Source organism: Elephantulus edwardii, unplaced genomic scaffold, assembly GCF_000299155.1.
Source record: "Elephantulus edwardii isolate Elephantulus edwardi_28Jun2011 unplaced genomic scaffold, EleEdw1.0 scaffold00036, whole genome shotgun sequence".
Classification (NCBI taxonomy): Eukaryota; Metazoa; Chordata; class Mammalia; order Macroscelidea; family Macroscelididae; genus Elephantulus; species Elephantulus edwardii.
The window spans coordinates 363,267-389,613 of NW_006399786.1; the positions used below are offsets into that span (position 1 = coordinate 363,267).

A 26,347-nucleotide genomic window follows, 5' to 3' on the forward strand; every position below is an offset into this window, starting at 1 on the left:
AGGGGAAAAAATTAAATTCAATTACTCCGGAAACATTTGTTTTCCATTCTTAATTATTCTCCAACAATGTTTTATGCATAATAATAACAGAAGGAAATGCCAAGAAGGTGGCTATAAACCAAATCCTGATTTGTCCCATGTGATGGTCTTGTACCACTTAGTTGGCCTCAGCAATCTGCAATTAAGGGGAGGCCCATGTGCCTCGCTTCCTGAAGAACTGGTAGATTCTAGCACTTAGATAAGACAGAAACATGTTTGTTTTAGAGCAAAGTCTAAGACTCTTTTAAAGAACATTTACAAGTAAAATGGTTAAGATTACCAATAAAACTCTATCCTGGGGTAAACGAAAGACAATTTTTATTTATTTCTAACTCTTTCAAGAAAATGTGGCATTAGTTTGACTAGTGGTGTACCTGAATATGCTGACCAATAACTAAAAACAGTAACCCAGCCAACAAAGAAAAAAATATCCCAGCTGGGGCCAAAAAAAATGACCAGCCATACAAAACAGAAGAGGTGAAATCCACACAGTCTTTCAGCTTCATGTCTCTGTAGCTTTCCATGTCTGCCACTGCCTGAACCCAGATTACGTAGAGCATCACTACCAGGGAGAACAGGATGCCTAGGAAGGACAGAACAAAGAATTATTAGGCTTTCTGAGGATATGTTTTCCCAAGAATTCTGTCACAGACCAATCATATGTCTGATACACCTATAGTTTATACTTGTAGTTGAACCACTTATAGTGGGTGAATCTGTTTTAGTTTTACATTCACATTCTAGTTTATCTGTAGTTTACAAAATACCAAAAGTGAAAGCTAACAACTTACAAGAGCAACAGGTATCATGTATTTATTCAGTCCTTATCACATCCAGGGTAACCAGGGGGCACAAACTGTTTACAATCTATTATTAACCTGACCAGTGGCAGTTCACACCCACCCAGAAGTGACTGAGAAGTAAAGGCTTGAGAACCAAACAGCTTTCATAAAGTCACAGCTAGAGAACTCTATGGGAGAAATCTATGAGAACATCTACGCTGTAACACATGGGGTTGCCATAAATAGGAATTAGTTAGATGCAGTCACTTAAGTTTTCTTTTGGTTTACCATCTACCATTTGTCCATCTCTTAAAGTACCCTGGTTTATGTTGAACACTCTAATAATTATTTCCTTTAACAGGCACAATGACAAGAAAAAATAATTTAGTATTATTATCCTTATTAAATATTCACGGATAAAGTGAGTAATTCTGAGGGCTGATTTAAGTCTTGCTGTTTGTAACTTAAAAAAAGGTGATCCAATAGAATGTGGAAATTATTAAACAATATAATTAATATCACATGCAAATAAAACCTTGCTCAAGATCATTAAGAAATGGCGAGAGCAGTACAACATCACAGAACTGCTAGAAACTGAGGCTATATTTAAGAGAAGCCTCAATATGAAGGTTATCATTGTTGATGGCTTGGTTTTGACTGAGAGGAAGGAATAGCAGAAGAATGCCTATTTGTGTTTTATTGACGATGTAAAGGTTTTTCTATATGGATCATAACAAACTATGGCTAACGTTGAGAAGAAATCCCAGAACATGTAATTGTACTTATGTGAAATCCATACCTAGACCAAGAAGCTGCTGTACGAACAGAGCAAGGGAATACTATATGGTTTAAAATCAGGAAAGGTGTGTGTTAGGTATGTGTCCTTTTCCCATACGTGTTCAATCTGTATGTGTAACAAATCATTTGAGAAGGAAGCTGGACTATATAAAGAAGAATGTGATATCGGGATTAGAGGAAGACTTATAAATAACCTGTATTATGGAAATGACACAATCTTGCTTGCCAAAATTGAAGAGGGCTTGCAACTCTTACTACACGGGATCAAAGACCATAGTCTTAAATATGAATCACAACTCAACATTAAGAAAACAGAATCCTCACCACAAGGCCAATAGGCAGTATCATTAGATTAAGAAGAGATTGAAAGGTGCACCCAATTCAAACAATAATCTTTTCAATTACTTGCTGTGTATACAGCTGAAAGCTGGGCAACGAATAAGGATAAAAGAAGAATCAATGCCTTTGAGTTGTTGTGTTGAAACATGCTAAATAATCCCATGGACTGTTAAAAAAGACAAACCAATATGTCTTGAAAAAAGTATAACCAAGATGTTACTTGGAGTCAAGGATAGGTACTACTGCAAACAAGGATAGTTAACTTCATCCTGCATACTCTGAGCACATTGTTAAGAGGGGCCAGTCCTTGGAAAAGAACCATGCTAGGAAAGGTGGAGAGACAACGAAGGAGGCGAAGACTCTCAATAAGATGGACTGACACAGTGACAGAACGGTGGGCAACTATGTCAGGGTTGGCCAGGATGCCACAAGATAGGACAGGCAGCAACAATGAAGATATATTAAAGGATATTATATATTCTAATAATAAGATGGCACAAGTGGCAGAGCCTTTGTTCATAGGGTTGTTAGGACTCATAGTAGACTCAACAGTGTTTAACAGCAACAATTTACAACTACTGTTATATTATAACAACATAACTAACTGCTGTTCCAAATAAATGTAGTCATTAAATGAGAGCTCAAAGTAAGTGGCAAACAAGAATAGCAATGAGACTATACATTAACATAATGATATACACATGGCTCTTTAAAGTTAAAGTATGTTTGCTAAAGATTGCTTATAACATAAAGGTAATATTGTCTTTAGGAAATGGGAGAAGGGGATTCATGATAAAAAGATTCTGAAGATTATAAAAGCACACATTTGAGATCAAAAGGCTAATTAATCCACAGGAAGAAATGCCTAATCACTAACTAGACGGGACATCACAATCAGTCAACATTTTCCATGTGGTTAAAATACACTTTTGGAATCAGATGAATGGAGGATAAAGAAAAAAGTATTCTAATGCTGGATGCTTGACCTTAACAAACAATATGTCAGAAGATTTTTGTGAATCCTTGAGTTTGAGACTCCATAAATGTCTACTCTTCATGTCACTGTTATTGTAACCACCAGGAAAGAAGCAAAGTGCCACAGTGAAGGCAGCTGAGCCGAGTGTCAAGTTAATGCCTTACACAAACCACACAGCTGAAGAAATTCAAATTTGCTCCTAAGCAAAATATACTCAAGGTCACTTGTTTTGTGTCCAAAAGTTCAATTTAAAAATGTCAATGATCTATTATACCCTTTGAATTCATGAGCTCAATCATTAGGTGCAAAATCACCATACTCTAATGACTAGTATGCTTCAAAGGTAAACATAAAAATAAAAATAAAACCCTACAACTTGATGTGGAGATCGGGAAATATTGGCAAAGGAGAGAAACGTAAAGTCCAGTCATTAACTACATTTCTTTGGTATTCTATTCCTATGGTAATTAGAATACTCTCTCTTTTGAATCATCAATTTCATTTTAAAAAAATGTTATCTAGACACAAAGAAATTTCTCATAAGTATGATATAGGCTACAGAGCAAAGAAGAATCCAGGTGAATTCTTCATTGCTCTGTTGACTGTATCACAATTTAGAAAAAATTTAAGTACATCACTAATAAGAAACATTCTTCACTTTGTTGCCTGTAATGTAAATGCAAATATCACAACTCAGATTAGAGTAACATAACCACTCAACAACTATTATATAATGGAGTCATAATAAAGTCATAGCCGGCAAGAAAATTCCTTCCAAAACCATACCTCAGATTTTGACAACAATATGGCAATGCCATGTGTTGTCTAGCAACTTTGGGCATTTCAATACATGTTTTTCAGCAAGTATGTAGACAAGGTTGTCTGTTAAAATAAAGGTTTGACTAATTCTTTTGCATAATTCCATTTGCCTTTATGCAAATACCTTGCAAACCCTTGTTCTTATTTGTTGATATGATTTTTATCTTTCTTGCAACATGTACATTTCATGTCTTTTCAGATTTTGTTATTAAAAAAAGGAAATGTTCTTTGAGAAAAACAAATAGAATTACACATATTTAAAGTTATAAAATGTACTGCTGAATGTAAAAAAATGAGATATTATACATATACACACACATTGTATCCTGTGCTGTCCCTCTACCCCTCCAAACATGATGTCCTTCTCCAAGGACTGGTTCTTCCTGACTATGTGCCCAAAGTATGTACAACAGAGCTTCACAATCTTTTTCTCCAAAGAGAAACTTGTTTTCACCCTCACTAAGACAGATCTTCTTTGTGATGCTAAACACTGTGACACTGATGTGTCAAATGTGATAATGTTTACCCATGGTGGACAGTGTTTGGTAGAGCTCCCTGATTAAAATAAGCTTAGAAGCAGGATTTGCATCCACTTCCAAAATAGCTTGCCTCTGGAAACCCTATAGACTTGGAGAAACAGTGAAATTTATACAAGTGTTCAGGTCACTAGTTCACAGGATCACTATGAGTCATCTACGATTCAATGGCACTTAACAACATCAACAAGACAGACCTATTTGTTCTCTTGGCAGTCCATGTTATGTTTAATACTTTTCTCCAACACCACAACTCAAAGGCATTGATTCTTCTTCTGTCATCCTTAGTCATTGTCCAGCTCTCTGATACATGAAGACCATGGCCTGGAGGAGGTGCACATTAGTCTCTAGACTGACATCATTGCTCCATAGTACTTTGAAGAGGTCCCTGACAGCAAACTTCACCAATGCAATCTGTCTTTTGATTTCTTGACTGCTGGTGCCAAAAGTGTTAATTGTAGAGACAGTGCAGAAGAAGACCCAAGAAGAGATGAACTGAGACAGTAATTGGGGCAATAGGGTTAGATATCATAAAGGCAGTGAAACTGGCTCAGGGTAGGACGGGGTTTAGTGCATATAGGGTTGCTATGAGTTGCAGGCAACTCAATGGCACATTACAACAGTAACACATGTGTCCAGTGGCTTAGTGGTAAGGAGTTGTGTAGTCAAGCCAAAGGCATGTAGTTGAATCCATTAGCCATTACATATGAGAAAGATGGACAATTTCCTCCCAAGTAATTTATGGCCTTTAAAAATCTGCTAGAAGGTCAACTATTTTGATTTGAAGGCATATAGCAACAACAGCAGCAATAGTGTTCTAAGTGATATAATTAGGTAACATATACTTTAATATAAGTAGTTATAAGTAGTTATATAAGTAGTTATAAGTTATAATATAAGTAGATAAGTAGTTACTTGCTCATTAATTGAAGACACAGGCAATTTAATTCCTACCAGATCAGTTTGTGATATCTCACATATGGGGTAAAATGATCAGAACATCTCTATTAAATTGTCTTTGTGTTTGTGTGTTGAGAGAGACAGAAGTAAAATTAATGAACATAAAACAAGTATTTATTCCAAGATTAATAACTTACCTAAGAGGGCTGAGTGAGAATTTATCACTGGGCTGAATGAAATATGTGGCCAAAAGAGGCATAAGTAGATGGATTGATCAAGTAAATTAGCTTTGTTTCGTTGTTGTTGTTGTTATGTGCCATTGAGTTGTCTATAACTCATAGTGTCCCTATGCACAATAGTTCTGAACTCTGCTCTATCCTGAGCCAGTCTCATTGTCTCTGACACACCTATCTCCATTACCACAATTACTGTGTCAATACATTTCATTTGAGGTCTTCCTCTCCGGTGCTGTCCTTCCACCTTTCCAATCATGATACCCTTGTCAAGGGACATGGCCCTCCTGGCCATATGCATAAAGTTTGTGAGATGGAGCTTCAAAAATTCTAGCCTCCAAGGAGCAGCCTGGTTTCTCCAGAATGAATCTGTTTGTTCTTCTGGCAGTCCATGATATAATCAATACTCTTTCCAGTACCAAAACTCAAAGGCATTTTCTTTAGAGCAGAAAATGGGCAATGAATGTCTCTCTGAAAGTAAGAATAGCACAGCCCCTCACTTACCCAGAGCAGAAGGAAGATAAAGAGCCCATAGCCCAGCCCCATGGTGCCTCTAGAGTGACACCCATAGTAAGAGGTTCATATATTCATTACTGACTCACAGACTCAGAACTTTGGTACCAATAATATGGTTTATTACGGAAGTTGAGTAGGGGAGGCAAAGAATATCTCACAATACAAATCCAGGCTTTAGCCCAATAGTTCTAAGGCACAATTAGTTCTAAGGCCTCAGTAAGTCCAGACTCCAGTTTCAGTTAAGTAGTCAAATTCAAATCATCCAGCAAGGTTTGCCTCAGAGGAGTTATAACCAAACCATCCAGCAAGGTTTGCCTCTGAGAAATTTTAGGGCAGTTTCTTCAAACATCTGGCAAGAATAGCCAGATTTTTAACTGTGGCCAGCACAAATGCAAAAAGCCTCATGTCACACCTTGCCACCATTTCTCCAGAGCAATGCCAGTCTCTCCACTACCAGGGTCTTGTTCTCATCAGGGTCTTACCACCACAAGCCTTGATCACCTAAAGTTTTGTTGCCCAGTGTAGAAAGCAGTCTTACACACACACACACACACACACACACACACACATACACACACAGAGCTTTTGATGATTTATAAGATCATGTGTCTGCAGTTAAGGTAGCTGAAGCAAATATAAATAGATAGATTAGATAGATAGATAGATAGATAGATAGATAGATTGTTGTTGTTATGTGCCGTCGAGTCGTTTGCGACTCATAGCGACCCTATTCACAATAGCCCTAAACCCTGCTCTGTCCTGCGCCAACTGCACTGCCTCTGACACACCCATCCCGATTACCCCAGTCACCGAATCAATCCATCTCATAGAGGGTCTTCCTCTCCTGTGCTGTCCCTCCACCCTCCCAAGCATGATGTCCCTCTCCAAGGACCCGTCCCTCCTGGCAACATGTCCAAAATATGTCAGACGAAGCCCCAGAATCCTTGCCTCCAAGGAGAAGCTTGGTTTAATCCTCTCCAAGATGAATCTGTTTGTTTTCCTGGCAGTCCAGGGTACATTCAGTACCCTTCTCCAGCACCACAGCTCAAAAGCATCCACTCTCCTTCTGTCCTCCCTAGTCATTGTCCAACTCTCTGATGCATAACAAGCGATTGCAAATACCATGGCCTGTACCAGGCGCGCCTTAGTCTCCAGAGAGACACTGTTGCTCCTGAGTACTTTAGAGAGGTCCCTAACAGCAGACTTTCCCATCGCGATACGCTTGAATGAAATCCAAATTTAAACTAACACTACAGGTATAAATTCTTCTGTCATGTTTAATCATTGTCTAGCCCTCTGACATATAGGAAGTAATTTTGAAGATAATGGCCTGATTCATGCTTTCCTTAGTTTCCAGATAGACATAGTTGCTTTTCAGCACTTTTGAGAGTTCTCTGACAGAAGCGTTCCCTAGAGCAATTTCTTTCGATCTTCTGACTGCTGGTGGCAAGAGTGTTGATTGTGGAGTCATGCAAACTGTAATTGTTAACAATCTCAATCTCTTTTCCATCTCTCACTGTGATGCCAATTGGCCCAGTGGTAAGAATCTTTGTCTTCTTGATATTGAGCTTCAATCCATATTGAAGACTGCATTCCTTGACCTTCTGCATCAAATGCCTCAGTTCCTCTTCACTTTTGGCGAGCAAAATTGTGTCATCTGCAATACGTATGTTGTTGATAAGACTTCCTCTAATCCTGATACCACATTCCTCCTCATAAAGTCCACTCACTCAAATGGCCTTTTCCGCATATAGATTGTAAAGGTATGGAGACAAGATGCATCCCTGAAATACACCCCTCTCCTAATTTTGAACCATTCAGTGTTTCCTTGCTCTGTTCTGACCACTGTTTCCTCATCCAAGTGTAGGTTTCACATAAGCACAATCAAGTGTTCTGGGATTCCCATTCTTCTCAAGGTCATCCACAATTTGTTATAATCCACAAAGTTAATTGCCTTTGCATAGTCAGTGAAGCACAGATAGACATTTCTCTGGTATTCTTTTCTTTGAGCCGAGATCCATCTGATGTTGGTGATAATGTCTCTGGTATCAAGGCCTCTTCTAAACCCAACCTGCATTTCTGGTAATTCTCCACTGATATTCTGTTCCAGAGTTAAGAAACCTGTTTAGACTAGTTGAATCCCTGTTTCTCTTAAATGCATCAGGAATCAAATATTTATAATAAAGGCAGTTTATAATAAACTTGTGGTGTGCAGTCAGAATTTAATGTATCAGGGTGAATTAATGGTTTCTAATAGATATAGAAGTAAATATAGATAAAAATAATTTGGGTTTTTAGATATGCAAATATACCTGTAGTACATATGTTTCCTGGTTCTTTACTCTGAAAAGATTTGGGAGAAATACATTCAAGTAACATAGAACCAGTAAGTATAAAGATCTTGGTTTCTAAATACCCCACTCCACTAAGTGGAACCAGTATTTCTCTTTCAAAGAAATAATTGAATGCAGTCTGTGGTAGAAAGTACAAGACAAAGTTAGAACATCTTGTTATGCCAGAAAGTGGAGATATGCTCAAACAATAATGGGGACATTTTAGTTGCCAGATTGAAGGAGTTTTCCCTAGCCAAGTCTGAGACAGTGTAATCATCAAAACAGATAATGATAATAGAACACTATATTTCATTGATTAAAATGAAATCCATATATCTACACTGATATAAAAAAGTGAATAAATATATAAAAAAACATGAAAAGTTTTCCTTACAGTAGAGTGCTGATTTGTAAATGTAGGAGGAATAGTGGTGTTAGAAATCACCATTTGGTAATAATTAAAGTGATAATTAATTCAGGCAAGAAACAAAAATTGATGCTGAAACTAGTGGGTTTAATGAATGAGAAACAGGACACTGGGATACGTTCAATGTCTCATCCCATAAAATGCTTTTTACATGTAGTTCTCAATTTACAATGTATTCAAGTTGTGATAAATCACATTTAAGATTATCTGGTTTGTTTGCTTGGGTTTTTTGTTTGGAGTTTTGTTGTTCTTTTGCTTTGTTTTTGGGTTTTGGTACATCTTATCAGGAGTAATGATGTAATACATACACTGTTACCAAGTATAATTTGCTGCCAATATTATTCTCAGATGTTCAATTTCTATTATTTATTCCTCTAAAAACACTGCTATGGCCTTGTTTAAGATGAAGTTGGTATAGGTGTCAAGAATTATAATAGACAGAAAACTGGACAGCGTTCAGCTCTACTAACAGTTAAACTGTACTCATTTGTCACAACTCTGATTGCATTGTTACACCACTGATAACAACTTTGTTGTAGACCAGGCCTATAGAGAGATCTTAGCTTTTCATGCCATGAGAAGCATCGGGTATTAGTGTGAAGTCAAGTTTGTTAAAGATTCTCTAACAGTGAACCTATACCACTTACATGTATAGCTAAAGAAGTCATGACACTCAGAGTTCTAATCCAAAAAGGCAGATGAAGCAGGCTCTAGACGTGACAATAAAGATGAAGATCAGAAAGGGTTATGATAATGGATAGTCCTGACAAAACGACAGATGGACTGTCTCATTCAACCACTCCAGTAATCAGTAAGGATGACAGAATTTTTGAGATGGCTACAGGAGCAATTGGTATAAAACAGACAATTTTCACAAAGAAGAGGCAACAGTTAGTTATCAAAGAGATGGAGACATTATTGCTGCTTTGGATAAATCATTAAATTTAGAAGGATATCCTAAGAATTTACCGAGAATTCAAACAAAATTGCAGAGTCTGGATGACACTAAGTATTTTCATATTAGGAAAGGCTGGTTTAATTGCATCTAACACACTCACTCTTGAGCTACATAACTTGTGCTTAACTAGAGAAGCAGAAAGCACTGGTGTTAAAACCGCCAAAAAATTTGATAATGAGATGGAAAAGATGCTACTAGATGAAAGGTACCTTCCAGATAAAATAACCAAATATATAACTTTCAGTAATTTTCTGACCTGAAAAATCATGTCCACTCCCAGGAATTATGCAGATGACCTAGAATCTCCCACAAGTGAAGCTATTACCGTAAGTAATACAATATCAACAAGGTACAACTTCTCTTCATTGTTGCAGTATGTTCTTGTGACTTTTTATTTGAAATGTACATATTGAAATGCAAAAGTTTCTATGAAAATTTTTTTATCCCCAAAGACAAAGATGAGCTTTATAAAGATATTGGTAACAAATTCACTCATTGCCATCAAGCTGGAACTGACTCACAGCCTGCCTTCCAGTAGATCCATATTTCTTCCAAGGAGCCATTGATGGAACCAAACCACCAGAGAGGCATCACCTTCAAGTTAGCAGTGTGACTCCCTACAGACTACCATAGTGCTCCTTTACAGGGAATAAAAGGCAACAATAATCTGGACAAGTAGGATCCAACATAAGCCAAATTTCTCTGTGTCGTGTACTCTTTTGTTGTTGTTAAGTTCTTTTGGGTCTGGTATTACTCAAAGCAACCCTATGAACAACAGAGCTGAGCCCTGTCCTATCTTGTGCCATTTTCATCATCTCTGACCTTTAATCCCATTGCTGCAATCATTGTGTCAACCCATCTTGTTGAAGGTCTGTCTCTCTCTTTTAGATTATCATTATTACTAGTGATAAAAGGCCATAACAATAATTATATCTAGAAGAGGGAAGAAGAGAAAGGAATTTGACTTATGTCAGAAACCACTTATAATGGAATTGCCTAGTCAGAAGCCTATTATAAATGTATCACACACACAAATGCACAAACACACACACAAGCCTGAAGGAAATCTACACTTATTTGTATCAGAAAGTTCATGTCTGTATGGTGTTGAGGGAAATGCGTACTCAAATACTAGGAAGGATACATTTGAGACTATTAATTAATCATGATATGGTCATTGAGCTCTGGTGGTTTGGTGTAAGGAATTGCACTGCCAACCTAAAAAACATGAAATAATAATCCACCAGCTTCTCTGAGTCAGAAGTGGGGCAATCTGTATCCATATAAGTAATAGCATTGATTTGCTCTGTGTACTACATAAAGCATCTCCTCTAGGACAGAATTAATGTAAAACATAAGTTAGTTCACTCTAAATTATGGTTTGCATGATTTTTTTTTTCCTAAAGGAGATGCTTTTACTCAGTAGATAGACCAAATCAATATTATTACTTTCACATGATCTCATCAAAGGAAGATGTATCTTCCTGGGTATGTGAATACCTATTGCCCTACCTACAATCCATACACACAGATTCCAAAGTTCTAAGTTCCAAATTTGAAAACATTTTCCTTTTAATGTCATGAATTAAAATTAATTAGAAAGCATTGCTTCTGAAACAAAGGTTGTATAAGATTTAGTCACCGATGGTCATCAAGAATGCATTTTTTTTAAAAGAATGTAATTGCTAATTAAAAAGATATGGAAGTAATCACAACAAGGAAAAAAAACAAAATTGTTCCTTACAAATTGAGTCACAGACTGAGAAATAAAATTGTATGTCTTCAGTATTTCAGAAAACTAAGGATTGGGGGCAGGGAGGACAACATATTTGCAAAGTATATTATAAAAGCCAAATTTAAAACACATTTCTGATAAATGTAATCACAGAAGTGAAGATTTTCCTCAAAATGGTGGGTGCATTGTGAAATCCTTATAATACTTCTTGGAAATACATATTTTGATAAAGGAAATGAAATATGGAATCTTTTGGAATTACTGAAAATTAATATAATTTCTCCTTTAATTCTTATATGTAACTGAATTGGCTTTGAAATGTGGTTTAACAATTTATTATTGGTGTTTGAGTAAATAATAATAAATTATAAATTAAAAATTTTTCACTGGTCTCTTGAGGTTTCTGTTTGTTATGTGCTATTGAGTCACCTGTGATTCATAGTGACCCTATGAACAACAGCTCTGACCGCCATCCTCAACATCTCTGGCACACCTGCCCTCATTACCACAGTCACTTTGTCAATCAACCACCTCTAAGGTCTCTTTCTCCTGCTCTGACCCTCCTATCTTTCCAAGCATAATGTCCTCTGACAGGTCCCTCCTGGCAACATGTCCAAAATATGTAAGATGGAATCTCAAAATTCTTGCCTCCAAGAAGCAAATTAGTCTTATTCTCCAAAACAGACCCATTTGTTCTTTTGGTAGCCCATGGTATGTTCAGTACACTTCTCCAGCACCACAGCTCAAAGGCATTGATTATTCATCTCCCATCCTTAGTCATTGTCCAGCTTTCAAATGCATAGCAAACAATTGAGAAGACAAACTAAATGGCAACTTATTTCAGCTCATTGGACAAAAAGAAAGGTCCTAGAATTCCAAATATTTTTTAAAATAAATTATGAAGTTTAAGATGAAAAGTAAATTTATAATTAGAAGTAGAAAAAGAAAAATCTCTGTAGAGAAAGTGAAATATTCAGCAAGAACATCTACTTAGTATAAGAGAAGAAACGCCATAAAATTGCAAAGACAGTAGAATCAGATTATTCTCATTTTATCTCTTTTTTTGATGGATTTAAATGAAAACTAAAAACATTTAACTGTCTTGCTCATGGCCAAATGTTGAGTCTATGGTATGACTCAGACTACAGTCTTTGCAGCAATATCATACATTAGGATGAAGACATACCCAAACATCATGCAATAGGATACTAGACATTTTTTTTTAGAAACTATTGCATAAAAGGCAGGGGAAATCTCATGCTAAGTATAGAAACCAGTGAAAAATCTAGAAGATGCATGCTAATGAGAGCAGCAGTAAGAGAACAGTGGACCCAAACATGACATGCCTAGAAAATACAGAATAATGGGAAAAAAGGACTTGATAAACTATATATTTACTATCCTTTATAACTATTGTCATTTCTCTAAGTTCACAGAGTTTTCAGAGGCATTATTAAAGGACACATAGTAATTCATCAAGAGTGAGATAATGAATTCCTTCTGTAGATCCACACGCGAATATTAAACAGCATAATTGACAACATCCCCACAAAGGCCTTTCAATAGAAGATGCATAAATAGTCATCCTGTAAACATGTCTTCCATTAACTTATACTTGATTTGAAGGTATTATATCAAATTCCAGTGGCTTGAAGATTTTTCTAATGAGTAAAACCACTGAAAATTTGTTTCCCCTTTTATTCTCTAAATTGTAGTATGATTCAAAAAGAGTAGAAAGAACAGATTTTAAGTGTAGGATTTGATGACTTTTGAAAAATGTAAACACTAGGGTAGCCACAATCCTTTAAAAATAGATCATGTTTATTACTCCAGAGAGTTTTTCATGTCTTTTTCTTCTGTGTTTTCTTAGTTTCCAAATTTTTTTTCAATTACAAATCCCACAAGTAGATAACTTAAACAAATAAAAATTTATTTTTACATACTATAGGAGGTTAGATAGAAATTCAGAGCATTGGCTCTAGGGTTATCCTTCACTTTTTGTAGATTCTGGAGGATGGCCCATATGAAAATGATTATAAAGATGCTATTGTTGCTACGTGCCCTCAAGTCCGAACTAACTCACAGACTTTGTTCAGCGGCTGTAAACTACATGAGAAGAGATTGCGGGTCTTTTTCCAGTAAAGCAGCTAGTGGGTTACATGCCCCACCTTTGGACTGACAGGTCATCAGCACTCCCTTTAAAGACGCTATTGTTGTCATGTGCTATTCAGTCAAAACTGACTCATAGATGATTCTTCACTAGGTTTTCAGAGGCAGTAAATCACATGAAAGGAGAGTACTAACTCTTTTCCCGGGGTGCAGCTGGTAGATTTGAACCACATGCCTTTGAGATTGTAGTGCAGCTTCCTACTGGGCAATTTGGTGATTGAAACAGAGAAGGTATACAATGGGACACACAGTGAGGTAAGGTTTTGTAAGAAAAACAGAGCATCAGGTTGGGGGCTTTCCTCTCCTTCACTGTCCATCCATCTTTCAAAGCATGATGTCCCTTTCCAAGGAATAGCCTCATCTATCTATGTGCCCAAAATAAGAAAGATGAAGCTTCATCATCCTTGCCTCCAAAGAGAATGTAGTTGCACTTTTTCCAAGACATATCTGTTTGTTCGTGTGTGTGTGTGTGTGTGTGTGTGTGTGTTTTATTCTGATCTATTTGCAAAGCTTGAATATATTGTTATTCACAAAAGATCCTTCCCATTTCCTTCACCCCACCCACCCTTCAAATTTTGGCAGTCCATGGGATATTCAGTAGCTTACAGCCCAGGTCTGATAGGGAGAATGCCTTCCCTAATCCACACCTTTGTCTCTGGAACCTGTTATTAACTATGCTGTGTATACAGATGTAATTAAAATCAGTAGGTTGGATACTGATAAACATTATAGATTATCTGTGTCAGTGTAAGTAATCATATGAGCCCATAAGTGCAGCAAAAAATCTCTGGCTGAGGTAAGAAAGATGTGAATAATGGCCAGTAAAAATAGTTTGAAGCCAGAATGGTACTTAGCCTGTTATCCCTGAAAAGAGCCACATGGAAAGCATGAAAAGGAATGCAGGAAGCCTCTGGGATCAAAGATATGACCCTAGTCAAGAGCCAGTGAAGAAATGAGGACTTGATCCCACAACTGCACAAGACTGAATTTGACCCAAAATCTGAATGATCTTGGAAACAAATAAATTCTTACAGCCTCCAAAAAGAAAAGAAGAATGACCACACCTTGGTGTTGATCTTGTGAGGCTTGAGAACAGCAACAGAGCTCACCTGGACTTCTACAGAGAACCAGAATTGTATAATAACAAATTTTGTGTTATTTTTAAGACAAAGACACTAGACTTGTAGCACTTTGCCATGACAGTAATAGAAAACTAATAATGTTGAAAATTTGTTGTTCATGGTTGTTAAGGATTGAATTGAGTCTAATTTTCTAACACTCTCCAGCAGATACTGTTTTGCTATTTCTGCTTTATAGCCACCTCATATGTGTCAGAATAAGGTGATTTATAGTGCTTTCAATCTATATGCAGAACAGATGATCTGGGAGGCATCCAGATCTTCAACAACCTGTGTTAAACAGATGACACAAGCTTGCCTACTGAAATTGTGGAGAACCTTGCAGCCTTCGCTATGGATTGAAGCTCAACATCAAGAAAACAAAAATTCTCACCACTGGGCCAACTAAGCCAATTGGCAGAATCATGGTAGACAGTGAAGAGATTGAGATTATTTACAGCTTCAGCTTGATTGGTTCCACAATCAACACTCTTGGTGCCTGCAGCCAGAAAATCAAAAGACAAATTGCTTTGGGGAAAATCTCCTGCCAAAGACCTCTCCAGAGTGCAGAAGAGCAATGATACCAGACTAGAGACTAAGGTGTACCTGATCCAAGCCACGGTCTTTGCAATTGCTTGCTATACATTAGAGTGCTAGACAATTACTAAGGATGCTAAAAGAATTGATGCCTTTGAGCTGTGGTGCTAGAGAAGACTATTGAATATAACATGGACTGCTAAGGGGCCAAACAGGTCTGTCTTAGAAGGAATGAGATCAGGCCGCTCCTTGGAGGCAAGGATTTTGAAGCTCCGTCTGACATACTTTGAGCATGTTACATGGGGGGCCAGTCTTTAGAGAGGGATATCATGATTGGAAGAGTGGAGAAAGAACACAAGAGAGGAAGACCTTGGATGGCATGGATTGGCTCAATGACTGGAATATTAGGGGTAGAAGTGTCAAGGACAGTGAAGTTAGCTCAAGATAGAGCAGGATTCAAAGCTGTTGTACACAGGATCATCATGAGTCAGGGTCAATTCAATGACACATAGCAACAAGAGGAATGGTCTCCAGCTGTCTCAATTGCACAACACAGTTCATCCATTGATCAGTGTCTTCTACATCATCAACAGTCATGGAGCCAACATAAGAGAGAGAATGCTGGCCATAAGGTGAAGAAACTGCAGTGAGGCATAGCTTGATGGAGCCCTGGAGACAGCAAGAAGAACTTGTTTGGAACTGCTATGAAAAAGGTTTATCAGATGATTGAGGAAACTAGAGGTTTATTTGCATTGCTGGACAGAACCTGGACTTTTACCATACTATGTTGTTTGCCTTCCCCTGATACCCCTCAACCTATTTCCTTAATAAATCCTATAAATTTTGCAAAACTATTAGGCCCTGTGATTCAGTAGAAGTAGGTGCAGCAGTATGGGGGACTATCTCTCACCACAGGATTGATTTTATATAGTAGATAGTACACCAGTTCTCCTTTGTATAGTTAATAGAATCAGACATAGTCTTCCCCACATTGCACTTGCACCTTCAACAGATGTTCTTGGGCTTAATTAAGATAATTACATTTTAGCTGTAAGGTCATTGAAGACCTCCAATTAGATTTCATATGATGTCTGAAGATTAAGTAGAATGTTTTAAGTGTCAAGGAGTTGGATACAACTCATAGCAACCCTATGAAATAAAGATCTGAACCCTGACCTATCCTGTACCATCCTCATCATCTCTGACATACTTGAGCCTTTTGCAGCCATCACTGTGTCAATTCATCTCATTGAAGTTCTTCCTCTCTTTCATTGACCCTTCACCATTTCTAGTATTATAGCCCTTTTCCAGGTGAAACCTCCATCTAGCCCTAAATATGTGAGATGAAGTGTGACCTCTTAGGACAATTCTAGCTGTGCATTTCCCAAGACATAGCTATTTGTTCTTTTGGTAGTCCATGGGATATTCAGTACTCTTCTCCAATATCATAACTCAAAGGTATCACTTTCTCTCCTGTCTCCTTATTCATTGTCTAGCTCTCAGATACTTTACAAGTGATTGAAAAGATCATGGCCTTAATCAAGTGAATCTTAGCCTTCAAACTGATGTCAATGTTCCTCAGTACTCTAAAGAGATTCCTGACAACTGGCTTTGTAGTATTTTATTATAGTATTTTAAATAGTATTTTAATTTCTTGTCTGATGGTGCTAAGGGTGCTGATTATGGATCAAAATAAGACGAAGTTACTGACAATTTCAACATTTTCTCCATCTATCATGATGTTGCCTATCAGCCCATTTATGAAGATCTTTGTTTTCTTGATGTTGAGATGTAATACATATTGAAGGCTATAATCTTTGATCTTCTGCAGCAAGGGTTTCAAATCCCCCTCACTATCAGCAAGCAAGGTTGTGTCATCTGCATAACATAGGTTTTTGATGCATCTTCCTCCTATCTAGATACTACATCTTTCTTCAGAGTCCAGCTTCCAAATTATTTCTTCAGCATACAGATTGACTAGGTATGTAGAAAGTATACAACATTGACTTATATCTTTCTTGATTTTAAATCATGTAGTGTTCTTCTGCTCTGTTCAGGCAATGGGATCATTTTACTTGCATATAAATTTGGAAAGCACAGCACATTAATGCATCAAATGGAAACTTAAAAATACCACAAAATGTGAACCCTATTTTGCCATTTCTTAACTTTAAATGTAGTAAAAGTATTAGTCTTCTTGACCTTTCTCACTTTCTACAAAGCTCTGTGTGTTGGGCTAAGGAGGATAGTGATCTTTATAACAGACTGACTGCTCTTGCAGGTCCACTCTCTAGTCTAGCATGTATATTTCTTTTTGTAAACAGGATATGATAGGAAAAGAAAGTCTTCCATTCTACGTTTACATACACAATAATGTTACTGGAAGGTGCCATCAAGTAGATTCTGAACCAGAGACAAGACAAAAAAGCAGCACAAAATACTGTCTAATTCTGCACAGTACTCATTATCATCTTAATTTCTGGCCATTTTTGCAGCCATTATGCCAGTGCATTTCACTGAGGGTCATATTCTTTTATACAGATCCTCCACTTGTAATGATGTGATATGATATGATATGATATGATATGATATGATATGATGATATAATAGCATCAACTCAGTTTAAGCAGTCTCATATATTTTATCTCATTCATTCAAAAAATTTAGAGTGTCTGAAAATAATATTCAATAACATCTTAAGTGTAATTTAAATTGTGTTTTTGTCATTATTTGTTTCTTCTTTACATTAATATGCTCTTACTATCCTTACAACTAAATTATGTTCATTTTATATATCCTATTTCAGATATTATAAAACCAGAAATGAATAATAGTTACACATAAACATTTTTCTACTTATCTCAATTATTCATTGTGTCAAATTTGTTTTTCCATTCATGTCTCTTAATTTTCTAAGAGTCTTAATTCTTTATTTTATTGCCTGATTATATCCATCTGATTCCAAAATAACCATTCTTACCCACATTTAATCACACTACTGTCCAAATATATTAATGATGTCTTTCCTTTCATTTTCTGGTCTCATCTTTTAAGTGTAGTGCGTTATGTGTCGGCTGGCAAGTGAAAGGTTGGTGACTTGAATCTACCAGCTGCTCTTCAGGAGAAAGATAAGTCATTTCCTTCAGAAATCACATCCAACAGAGGATCTGTATGAGTCAGAACGGAAGTAATGACAGTGGGTTTGGTTTTGGCTATCACATTAGACAAATGGTTGTGATATAATAATTAAAAACATTAACTGTTCTATGCATACATTGCCTTGTAGTCTATTCAGAATCAATTATTTCACAGAGAATCATCATGAGGAGTTGGCTATCTCTATAAGCAGTTAGGGATTTACTCAGAAAAGTAGTTCCATGTAATACTAAGTTAAGTTTACTAGATGTGTTGCATTGGGGAACTTTCCTTTCAAGAATCTGTCCAAAGTTCTAAAGAGTAAAGACATCAGTTTAAAGACTAAGGTGTGTTTGACTCAGGTCTTGATATTTTCAGTTGTTTCCTGTGCTTCTGACAGTTGGACAATGAATAAGGAAGACCTAAGAAGAACCTATATGTTTTTTTTTTTTGAACCTATATGTTTTGATGCTGGAGAAGAGTATTGAATATGCCATATTGTCATTGTTGATTGTCTTCGAGTTGAACACAACTCTTAGTAACCATAGGAACAAAATGCTTGAAGGCTCTCTACAACTGTCAACATTTATTAAAGTTTGTAGAGTTTCTGGAGGCATGTTATTTAGGAAGTGGATGTGACTCCTGCTTCCAAACACGTCATGTTATTGTTGTTATGTGTCTGAATATACCATAGACTGCTAAATCTGTCTTGAAGGAAAGTCAATCAGAGTGCTTCTTAGAGTCATAAAGGTGAAACTTTTTCTCACTTCAAACATATTTTCAGGCTAAATCAGCCATTAATGAGAAATATCTTGCTGGGAAAGGTATAAGACCAGCAAAACAGAGGAAGACCCTCAAGGAGATGGAGTTGAATTGATGTGATGACTACCACTAAGACTCTGAGCACGACAGAGGATGGTGCAAGAGAGCAAGATTCAGATCTGTTGCTCAAAGGTTCACTATCAATTGTAGTCTACTCAACACCACCTAAGAGCAACAACAATAAAAGTTTATATAGAATAATATTTTTGAGAAAGTAGTAAGTGGTTAAAAAAGACAAAACTTGAATTCTTACTGTTTTTGTCCAAATCCCACATTAAAATATTACTGACTAGTAGTACAATGTTTAAATGCCTGGCTGACAACCAAACCACTGAACTTTCAAATATACCATATACCTCTGTGGGGGAAAAGACCTGCCAACGTTTTCCTGTAAAAGTTACTACCCAGAAAGCCCTGTGGTGAATCTCTGCTGTTTAATTGACTTTCTTAAGTAAAAAATCAATTTAACAGCTCTGAACAAGAATCAGAACCGTAAATAAGTTTGCTTCTCTATTCCTTGATTTCCTGATTGTTAAAATAGAGAAATCGAGATAATGAAGGATCTTCCTCAGAAATGGGTCATGATTAATTAACTGGTAAGTCATGGGGAGACGAGTCCTTAGTATGAAGACAGATTGTTCCTCTCTCCCTCCTTTTCTCTCTCTCTCATTGCAGAAGAGTTGGAACCAACTCTTCATGGGAGAAAGGTGCTTGTCTTTCCTTTTAAGCAGTTGTGGGTAGATTCAGGCCTCTAAAGAGGAATGGTATTTGGTCTTTTAGTGTAACTTCCTAGGGACTACACCACCAGAACTCCCTAAAGATTCACTTATTTTGTTATTCTTAACAATTTTATTAGTAAGCCTTGGCATGAATTCCTATGAAGAACAAAAAGTACTATTATTTGAAATCATTTAAGGCCTCCAAGATTCTCAAGTGACTACACTGTTTCATAATTTGAAAGCTACAAGAGAACAAGTTTGCCATGGTTATTTCTAGTTCTGAGATTTCATGAGTGAAATGAGGTGATGGCAACATTGCCTCCAAGATGTGCACCAAGTGCATGTTAGCACTCTCCACAAGGTGGCATCAGTCATCACATGGTCACCATCCTCAGCATTTTGTAGAAAACAAAATTAGCTGAATCTAAACCTAAGTTCACTCATCCTAGGGATATTTGCTTGTTTTAAATGTTAACCAAGCAAGCTTGCTGCTTCCTCCTAATTGTCTCATTACACAAGAACTACCAATCCTTTCTGAGGCAGATTCTGGGCATATTTGGGATGAGTTTGTACTTAATGGACTTCTCTGTTGAATCTTTTTTTTAGAAGTGTAAAGTGGGGAAAACTACCTTAGAAAACGCATTCTATTATTTCCCAGACATTCAATACTCGTTATTAGTGAGCAAAGTGACAAGTTTTGGAAGGACTGTAGAATTTGAAATGGAGGATATTTGCAAACAAAATAAAATTCCTCACTATATTATTGAGCAGCTTCAAAAAACCCGCTGGAGGATCCGCTATGTGCAGTTCAACAGGACAGCAATGTTTGAGGACTTTTAAAAGTCATATTGAATGCTTAATGGGAGATACGATGTATAATGCATTGAGATTTATGCTTCTAAATCAAAAGTGCTATTTCTCAGGATATTTACATCCACCAAATGTTCTGAAGGGGAAAGATGGGCAATCTCCCCACACACACATCTTGTAGCCTCTGAAAACCCACTGGAAAGTGAACTATGAGTTGATTATGACCTGATTGCAATATTGAGTACTTTGTAAATTATCAATTAACTACCTGTTTTGGAGGAGAATCAAGCAAATGGAATCTCGGTTTGTCTTTCCATAAGGACAAAACTTCATGATCAATGATACTTATTTACAGGTCAGAAGGAACCTGGACATAACGCCTCTGAAAAATCCATTTCAGGTTAAAGAGTAATTATATCTCATATAATGTCATATATGTAAAAATAATTTGCCATGACAGAACAGGTAATGTTGTGGTTTCATTTTGTTTTGTTTTGTTAAGGGTACAAGAAGTATTTGTTCAAGTTTAATGCTGAAGATATTCCACGAAAGTTCTATCAAATCAATTAACAAACTTGTTTCACACTCTAGGTTTTTTTGTGACTTGGATAATAACCAAGAATGTTCTCAAGAAGGATACACATAATCAGCTCAGGTATGGATGGAGACTTGTAGGAGAGCAGTAATTTGTTGTGGAGGAACTTTCAGAGGTTTCTCTCTCTTCCCTCCATACCCTCATTCCTTTTCTGATAGAGGTGTGCAAAACTCAGGGACTGTGCTTTGTGCTTGGTATTGTCCCTTGTCTAATTGTCTCTCCAAAGATTTGTCCTTAACCCAATTTAAAGTCATTTCTCTCTCACATTGTTGTCACTCAAAAGTTCATCAGGACAAGTTTTATCCTAGCCTTCTGTTAAGAACACTTTAACTGAAAAGTAATGCGAGGGCAGGGTTAACATTTAAATGATAGCTAAGAAAAAAATATTAATCAATTTAAAAAAAGCTTTTGTGGGTAAAATTTTTTCACAACTCTTTTCTATATAATATTAACCAAGTTGGACTTACTCAAACATGTTGGCATTTATATAAAATGTCAGGTTGAGGGCATTAAAAAATTCCACATTAAAATTTAAAGAAAGGCCTTTTCATATTTGAATAACATTAATACTTATAACAATAATTTTTTTCTAGACAAATTCTCAAATATAGCAACTGAAAACCCAAGATATATAAAAAAATTAGGTAATATTTATAAGCAAAAGTATGGCTAAGTCTTAAAAGTAGCTATAGTGTTTCAAAACTTTTTGAGGCAAAAACAAGGAAATTTATGTTGTCTTTTTGTTTTTCATAAAAACTAATTCTACCATAAGAAATACATCTGGCTGATGTGTCAGTAACACATACCTTTTTTCTTGTCACCTTTTCCTTCACATCACTCACCTTAAGCCATATAGCTCAGAGCTCTACATGTTACATCCCAGAGGATTTTCCATTCCCTATTGAGAAGGTACGCTTAGATTTCCTTCTGAAAGCCTAACTAATGAATGCTAAGAAAGGCACAGAAATTAAGGAATAGCACTGCTCAAGCATCTGCTGGTCATCTAGGCTTTTTCTTGTTCCTTTTCTTGTCTGAGGTAAGTGGCTGTTTATGGCTCAGATCTTTCTTTCACTAGATGGACACAGGGGCAGCAGGTGCAGTGCAGGGAGATGAATCTGTCTGTATGTTTAGAACACCTGCCTCTGGACTGTCAGCAATTCTTCCTTAATCTCTTCCTCCTCATGCTCTTCTGTTTCCTCCACTTACTCTTTTCCTGCCCCATGGCTACCATGCTGTGCTTTCTCTAGAGGGAGGCGAGATGTAAGGAGCAAAGAATGACATAACATCAAGTTACTCTGAGGGAGGCATGTATTTTCTTTCAGGCAAAGAAAGCTAAATGTCTGCAATGAGATGTTGGTGGTGGGTTTTTTAAGATTACAGAATTTTTTTCCCCTTCATCTTACTTATCCATGATTCTCATATTGTGTAGAAGCAAGGGAGCTCTGGTGACCTAGTGAATAAGGACTTACAATACTAACCCCAAAGCAGGTCATTCAAATCTAGTAAGTCCTGCTTGGGAGAAAAATAGAAAATCTCCTCCCATTCCATTTAAAGCCTCTGAAAACTTGCGGGAGGTTCACTATGAGTCAGTTCTGGCTCAACATACGTAACGACAACAATTACAACAATTAGAAACAAATGTGGTTCACCAACAAGTGGGCTACTGACATTTTCCTCAATCTTTAGAAAAGGAAAAGGAAACAAAGAACAAATCTCACTGCTTCTAATGAGTGTTACCTGCTAGGTAGGAGGAATTTAGTATTTCCTTTGTAGTCTTACTTTTCCTAAACTATTTCTAGGAGAGGGCTGACGTCACGACTGTTTTTAGGATGTGCTGTCCTCAAGCCCAGAAGGCTAAGGGATGAGTCATGGGAGGATGTGCTTCAAGTTGTTTGTCTCACATGGACGGAGGATTTACAGTTTCACCCAGCCTGTTCTGCTCAGGTCCCTCATGACCAACAACAACAACTTGTGAAACAGCTGCCTTGGCAAAAGGTACAGACTGCTGTCCCAGAACCGGGCAGAGCAAGTAAGCAGACTGAAGAACTGAAACCACAGCTTTCCCTATGCCATGTTCCAGACAGCTAAATGACACTGATTTCAGCGACATCCTTGACTTTCAATGATACATCCCAGACCCCAAACTCACTTCCCATCTGTCAGTTTGCCACATTGTACTAGCTTTGATGTTGCTGTGGGCTGGAAGCTGTGCCATTAGTATTTCAAATGCCAGGTTTCAGCCTGGTTTTCAGAGTAAGACAGACTAGGGAGAAAGGTCTAGCAATATATTTCAAAGAATGAGTCAATGGAATTTTTATATAGCACAGAATACTGTTCAGTATATTGCTGGAAAATAGAATCATGAAGACCCAGGGTTGAATAACAATTCATTCTTCTCTATAGAAGGTTATCAGAAGCTAGAGTTAACACAATAGTAACTAATGACAACCAATAAAAGCAAAGCTTTGAACAAGGGGTCTCTGACTTACCTAATAGTGTAGTAAAGAATTTCGTAGAGGTAGAGGATCTTAGCAGTCTCTCCCACGCACATAAGGCTCTATCTATCTCCATACTTGGTGGGAAAATGTAATTGCAACTTATCATTTAGAAAGTTATTTGCATTACTGTTGTTGTTATGTGTGATTGCATGGCTTGTGACTGACAGCAACCCTATGTACAACAGCTCTGAACCCTGATCTAGTCTGAGCCAACTTTATTGTCTCTGACACACTTGCCCTCATTACCCCAGTCACTGAGTCCACCCATTTCTTTGAGGGTCGTCTTCTCTTTCACTGTCCCTCCACCTTTCCAAGCATCATAGATTAAAAAAACACTTCCATATTGACATGATGATAAAAAAGTTTTACAGAACATAGATTTTATAGCTTATTAGTCAAGACCAGTGTCCAAAAACACTAGATGATGCTAGTATTCTTCCCCATACACATGCATATCGTATTTGTACATGGCAGTTGTATTGGTGCTTCTTTTTCTGGGGATTAGGAATATCCGGGGTATAACAATTTTCTCCACACCACCACAATTTCCATAATGCTGTGGCTGTGCATTCAAACTCTTTCCACCCCTTTCATGTGATGTTATACAACACTAGGCCAGGAGAAGATGAATGTCAACCTCCAGTAATTATATCTAAAAGTTCTCTGGGAGCCCCCCTTGAAACAAGTTCAGCAGTCCCTTAGACATTGGAGGATAGAGCATTAATACTCATTTATACAAAGGTTTAGGGTTGTGAAATGCTGGCAATTATTGTAGCCTTTCTTCACAGCTACCCTTGCTCTGGAAATGTGTGGCCTGGACTGTCTGACGAGTTATTCAACTAAAACAAGTGACAACACATTCCTCCAAATTTTTCTTTGAGTCCATTGAAAAAGAAATGGAATATCATATGCCTTATCCATTGCTCACACTCTACAGCTGTGGCGACAACAAACCACTGTCATGAGTGGAATGCCCAAATAGCCTTTCCACTGATGCCAGCGTCTGCTATGTGCACACACCCAGCAACGGCCATCTGCAACTTGGTTCTGGTCCCTGCTGGATCTTTGTAATTTCCTTTGCCCACTCACTCCACCCACCAAATTGTGCAGCCCTGTGATTTCATCATTGCCCATCCTCACTCTTCTGCTCCCAGCCCTTATTCCCTTGTATACATAGTTTATACAATTTTTTTAAAAAAGAGTTCATTATAAGAAAAGTCCTGGACCAGATGGCTTTACAACTGAAATCTATCAAACATTCAGAGACGATTTACCCCCAACTCTATTTAAATTTTTAAAAAATATTTAAAAAGAGGGAACATTTCCAGAGTTATTCTATGAAGCAAGCGTAGTCAAAATACCAAAACCAGGAAAAGATATTACCAAGAAAGAAAACTACAGACCACTATCTGTCATGAATATAGCTGCAAAAATCCTTAACCAAATTCAAGCCAATAGAATCTAAAAGCATATAAAAACAAATAAACAAACAAACAAAAATAAACCCCACCTCATCATGACCAAGTGGGATTTATAACAGGTATGAAAGGATGGCTTAACATAAAAACAATCAACATAACTCACCACATTCACAAAGCAAATAACAAGATTCATATGATTTTAGCAATTGATGCAGAAAAGATTTGACAACATCCTGATAAAGGCACTCCACAAAATTGGAATAGAAGGGAAATTTTCTCAAAATAGTGAAAAGTATATATGCAAAACCAAGAGCCAATATCATTCTCAATGGAGAAAGACCAAGAGCACTTTTTTGTGAACAGGGACCAGATGTGGATTTCCATTGTTACCACTTCTATTCAATATTGTATTGGAAGTGCTTAATGGGGAAATACGACTAGAGAAGAAAATAAAAGGCATCCAGATCAGCAAATAGATGGTTAAACTGTTGCTATATGCAGATGATGTGATAGTGTACACAGAAAACCACAAGGACTCAACCAAAAAACTGTTAGATCTAGTAGACCAATTTAGTAAAGTGGCAGGATATATCAATATCTAAAAATCAGTGGGATTCCTCTACAGTAACAAAGAGAACTCAGAAAAAGAAACCAAGAAGAAATACCATTTACAATAGCCAACCACAAACTGAGATACTTTGGAGTAAACCTAACTAGAGACACAAAAGAGTTTTATAAAGAAAACTACAGAGCTTTTCTGCAAGACACAGTAAAAAAGACATAAAGAAATGCAAAAATGTGCCCTGTTCATGCATAGGAAGACTCAATATTGTGAAAATGACAATCCTACCAAAAGCAATCTATGTTTTCAACACAATCCCAATATAGATACAAAATTCACTATTTGAGGAGATAGAAAGGGAAATTGTCAAGTATATTTCAAGAGGGAAAAGACCTCAAATAAATAAAGCACTTCTAAAAACAAAAATGAAGTAGAATACCAGTATAGAACTCCCTGACCTCAAAATCTACTACATGAAGAAATGCTCAAAATCCCTAGCCCTAAGAGAGATGCAAATTAAAACAACTATGAGATATCATTTCACCCCAGTCAAAATAGCAAAATTTAACA

At 36.9% G+C, this 26,347-nt stretch overlaps 1 protein-coding gene across 1 annotated transcript in view; it reads right to left on the reverse strand.

The window, feature by feature from the left end:
- Nucleotides 1–401: 401 nt before the first annotated feature.
- Nucleotides 402–26,347, reverse strand: part of TMEM182 (transmembrane protein 182) — a 79,366-nt gene continuing 53,420 nt past the window's right edge. Inside the window, exon 5 of the mRNA XM_006884545.1 lies at nt 402–622. Coding sequence (XP_006884607.1) covers nt 402–622 — 221 coding nt within the window. The remainder of the gene's footprint in view (nt 623–26,347) is intronic.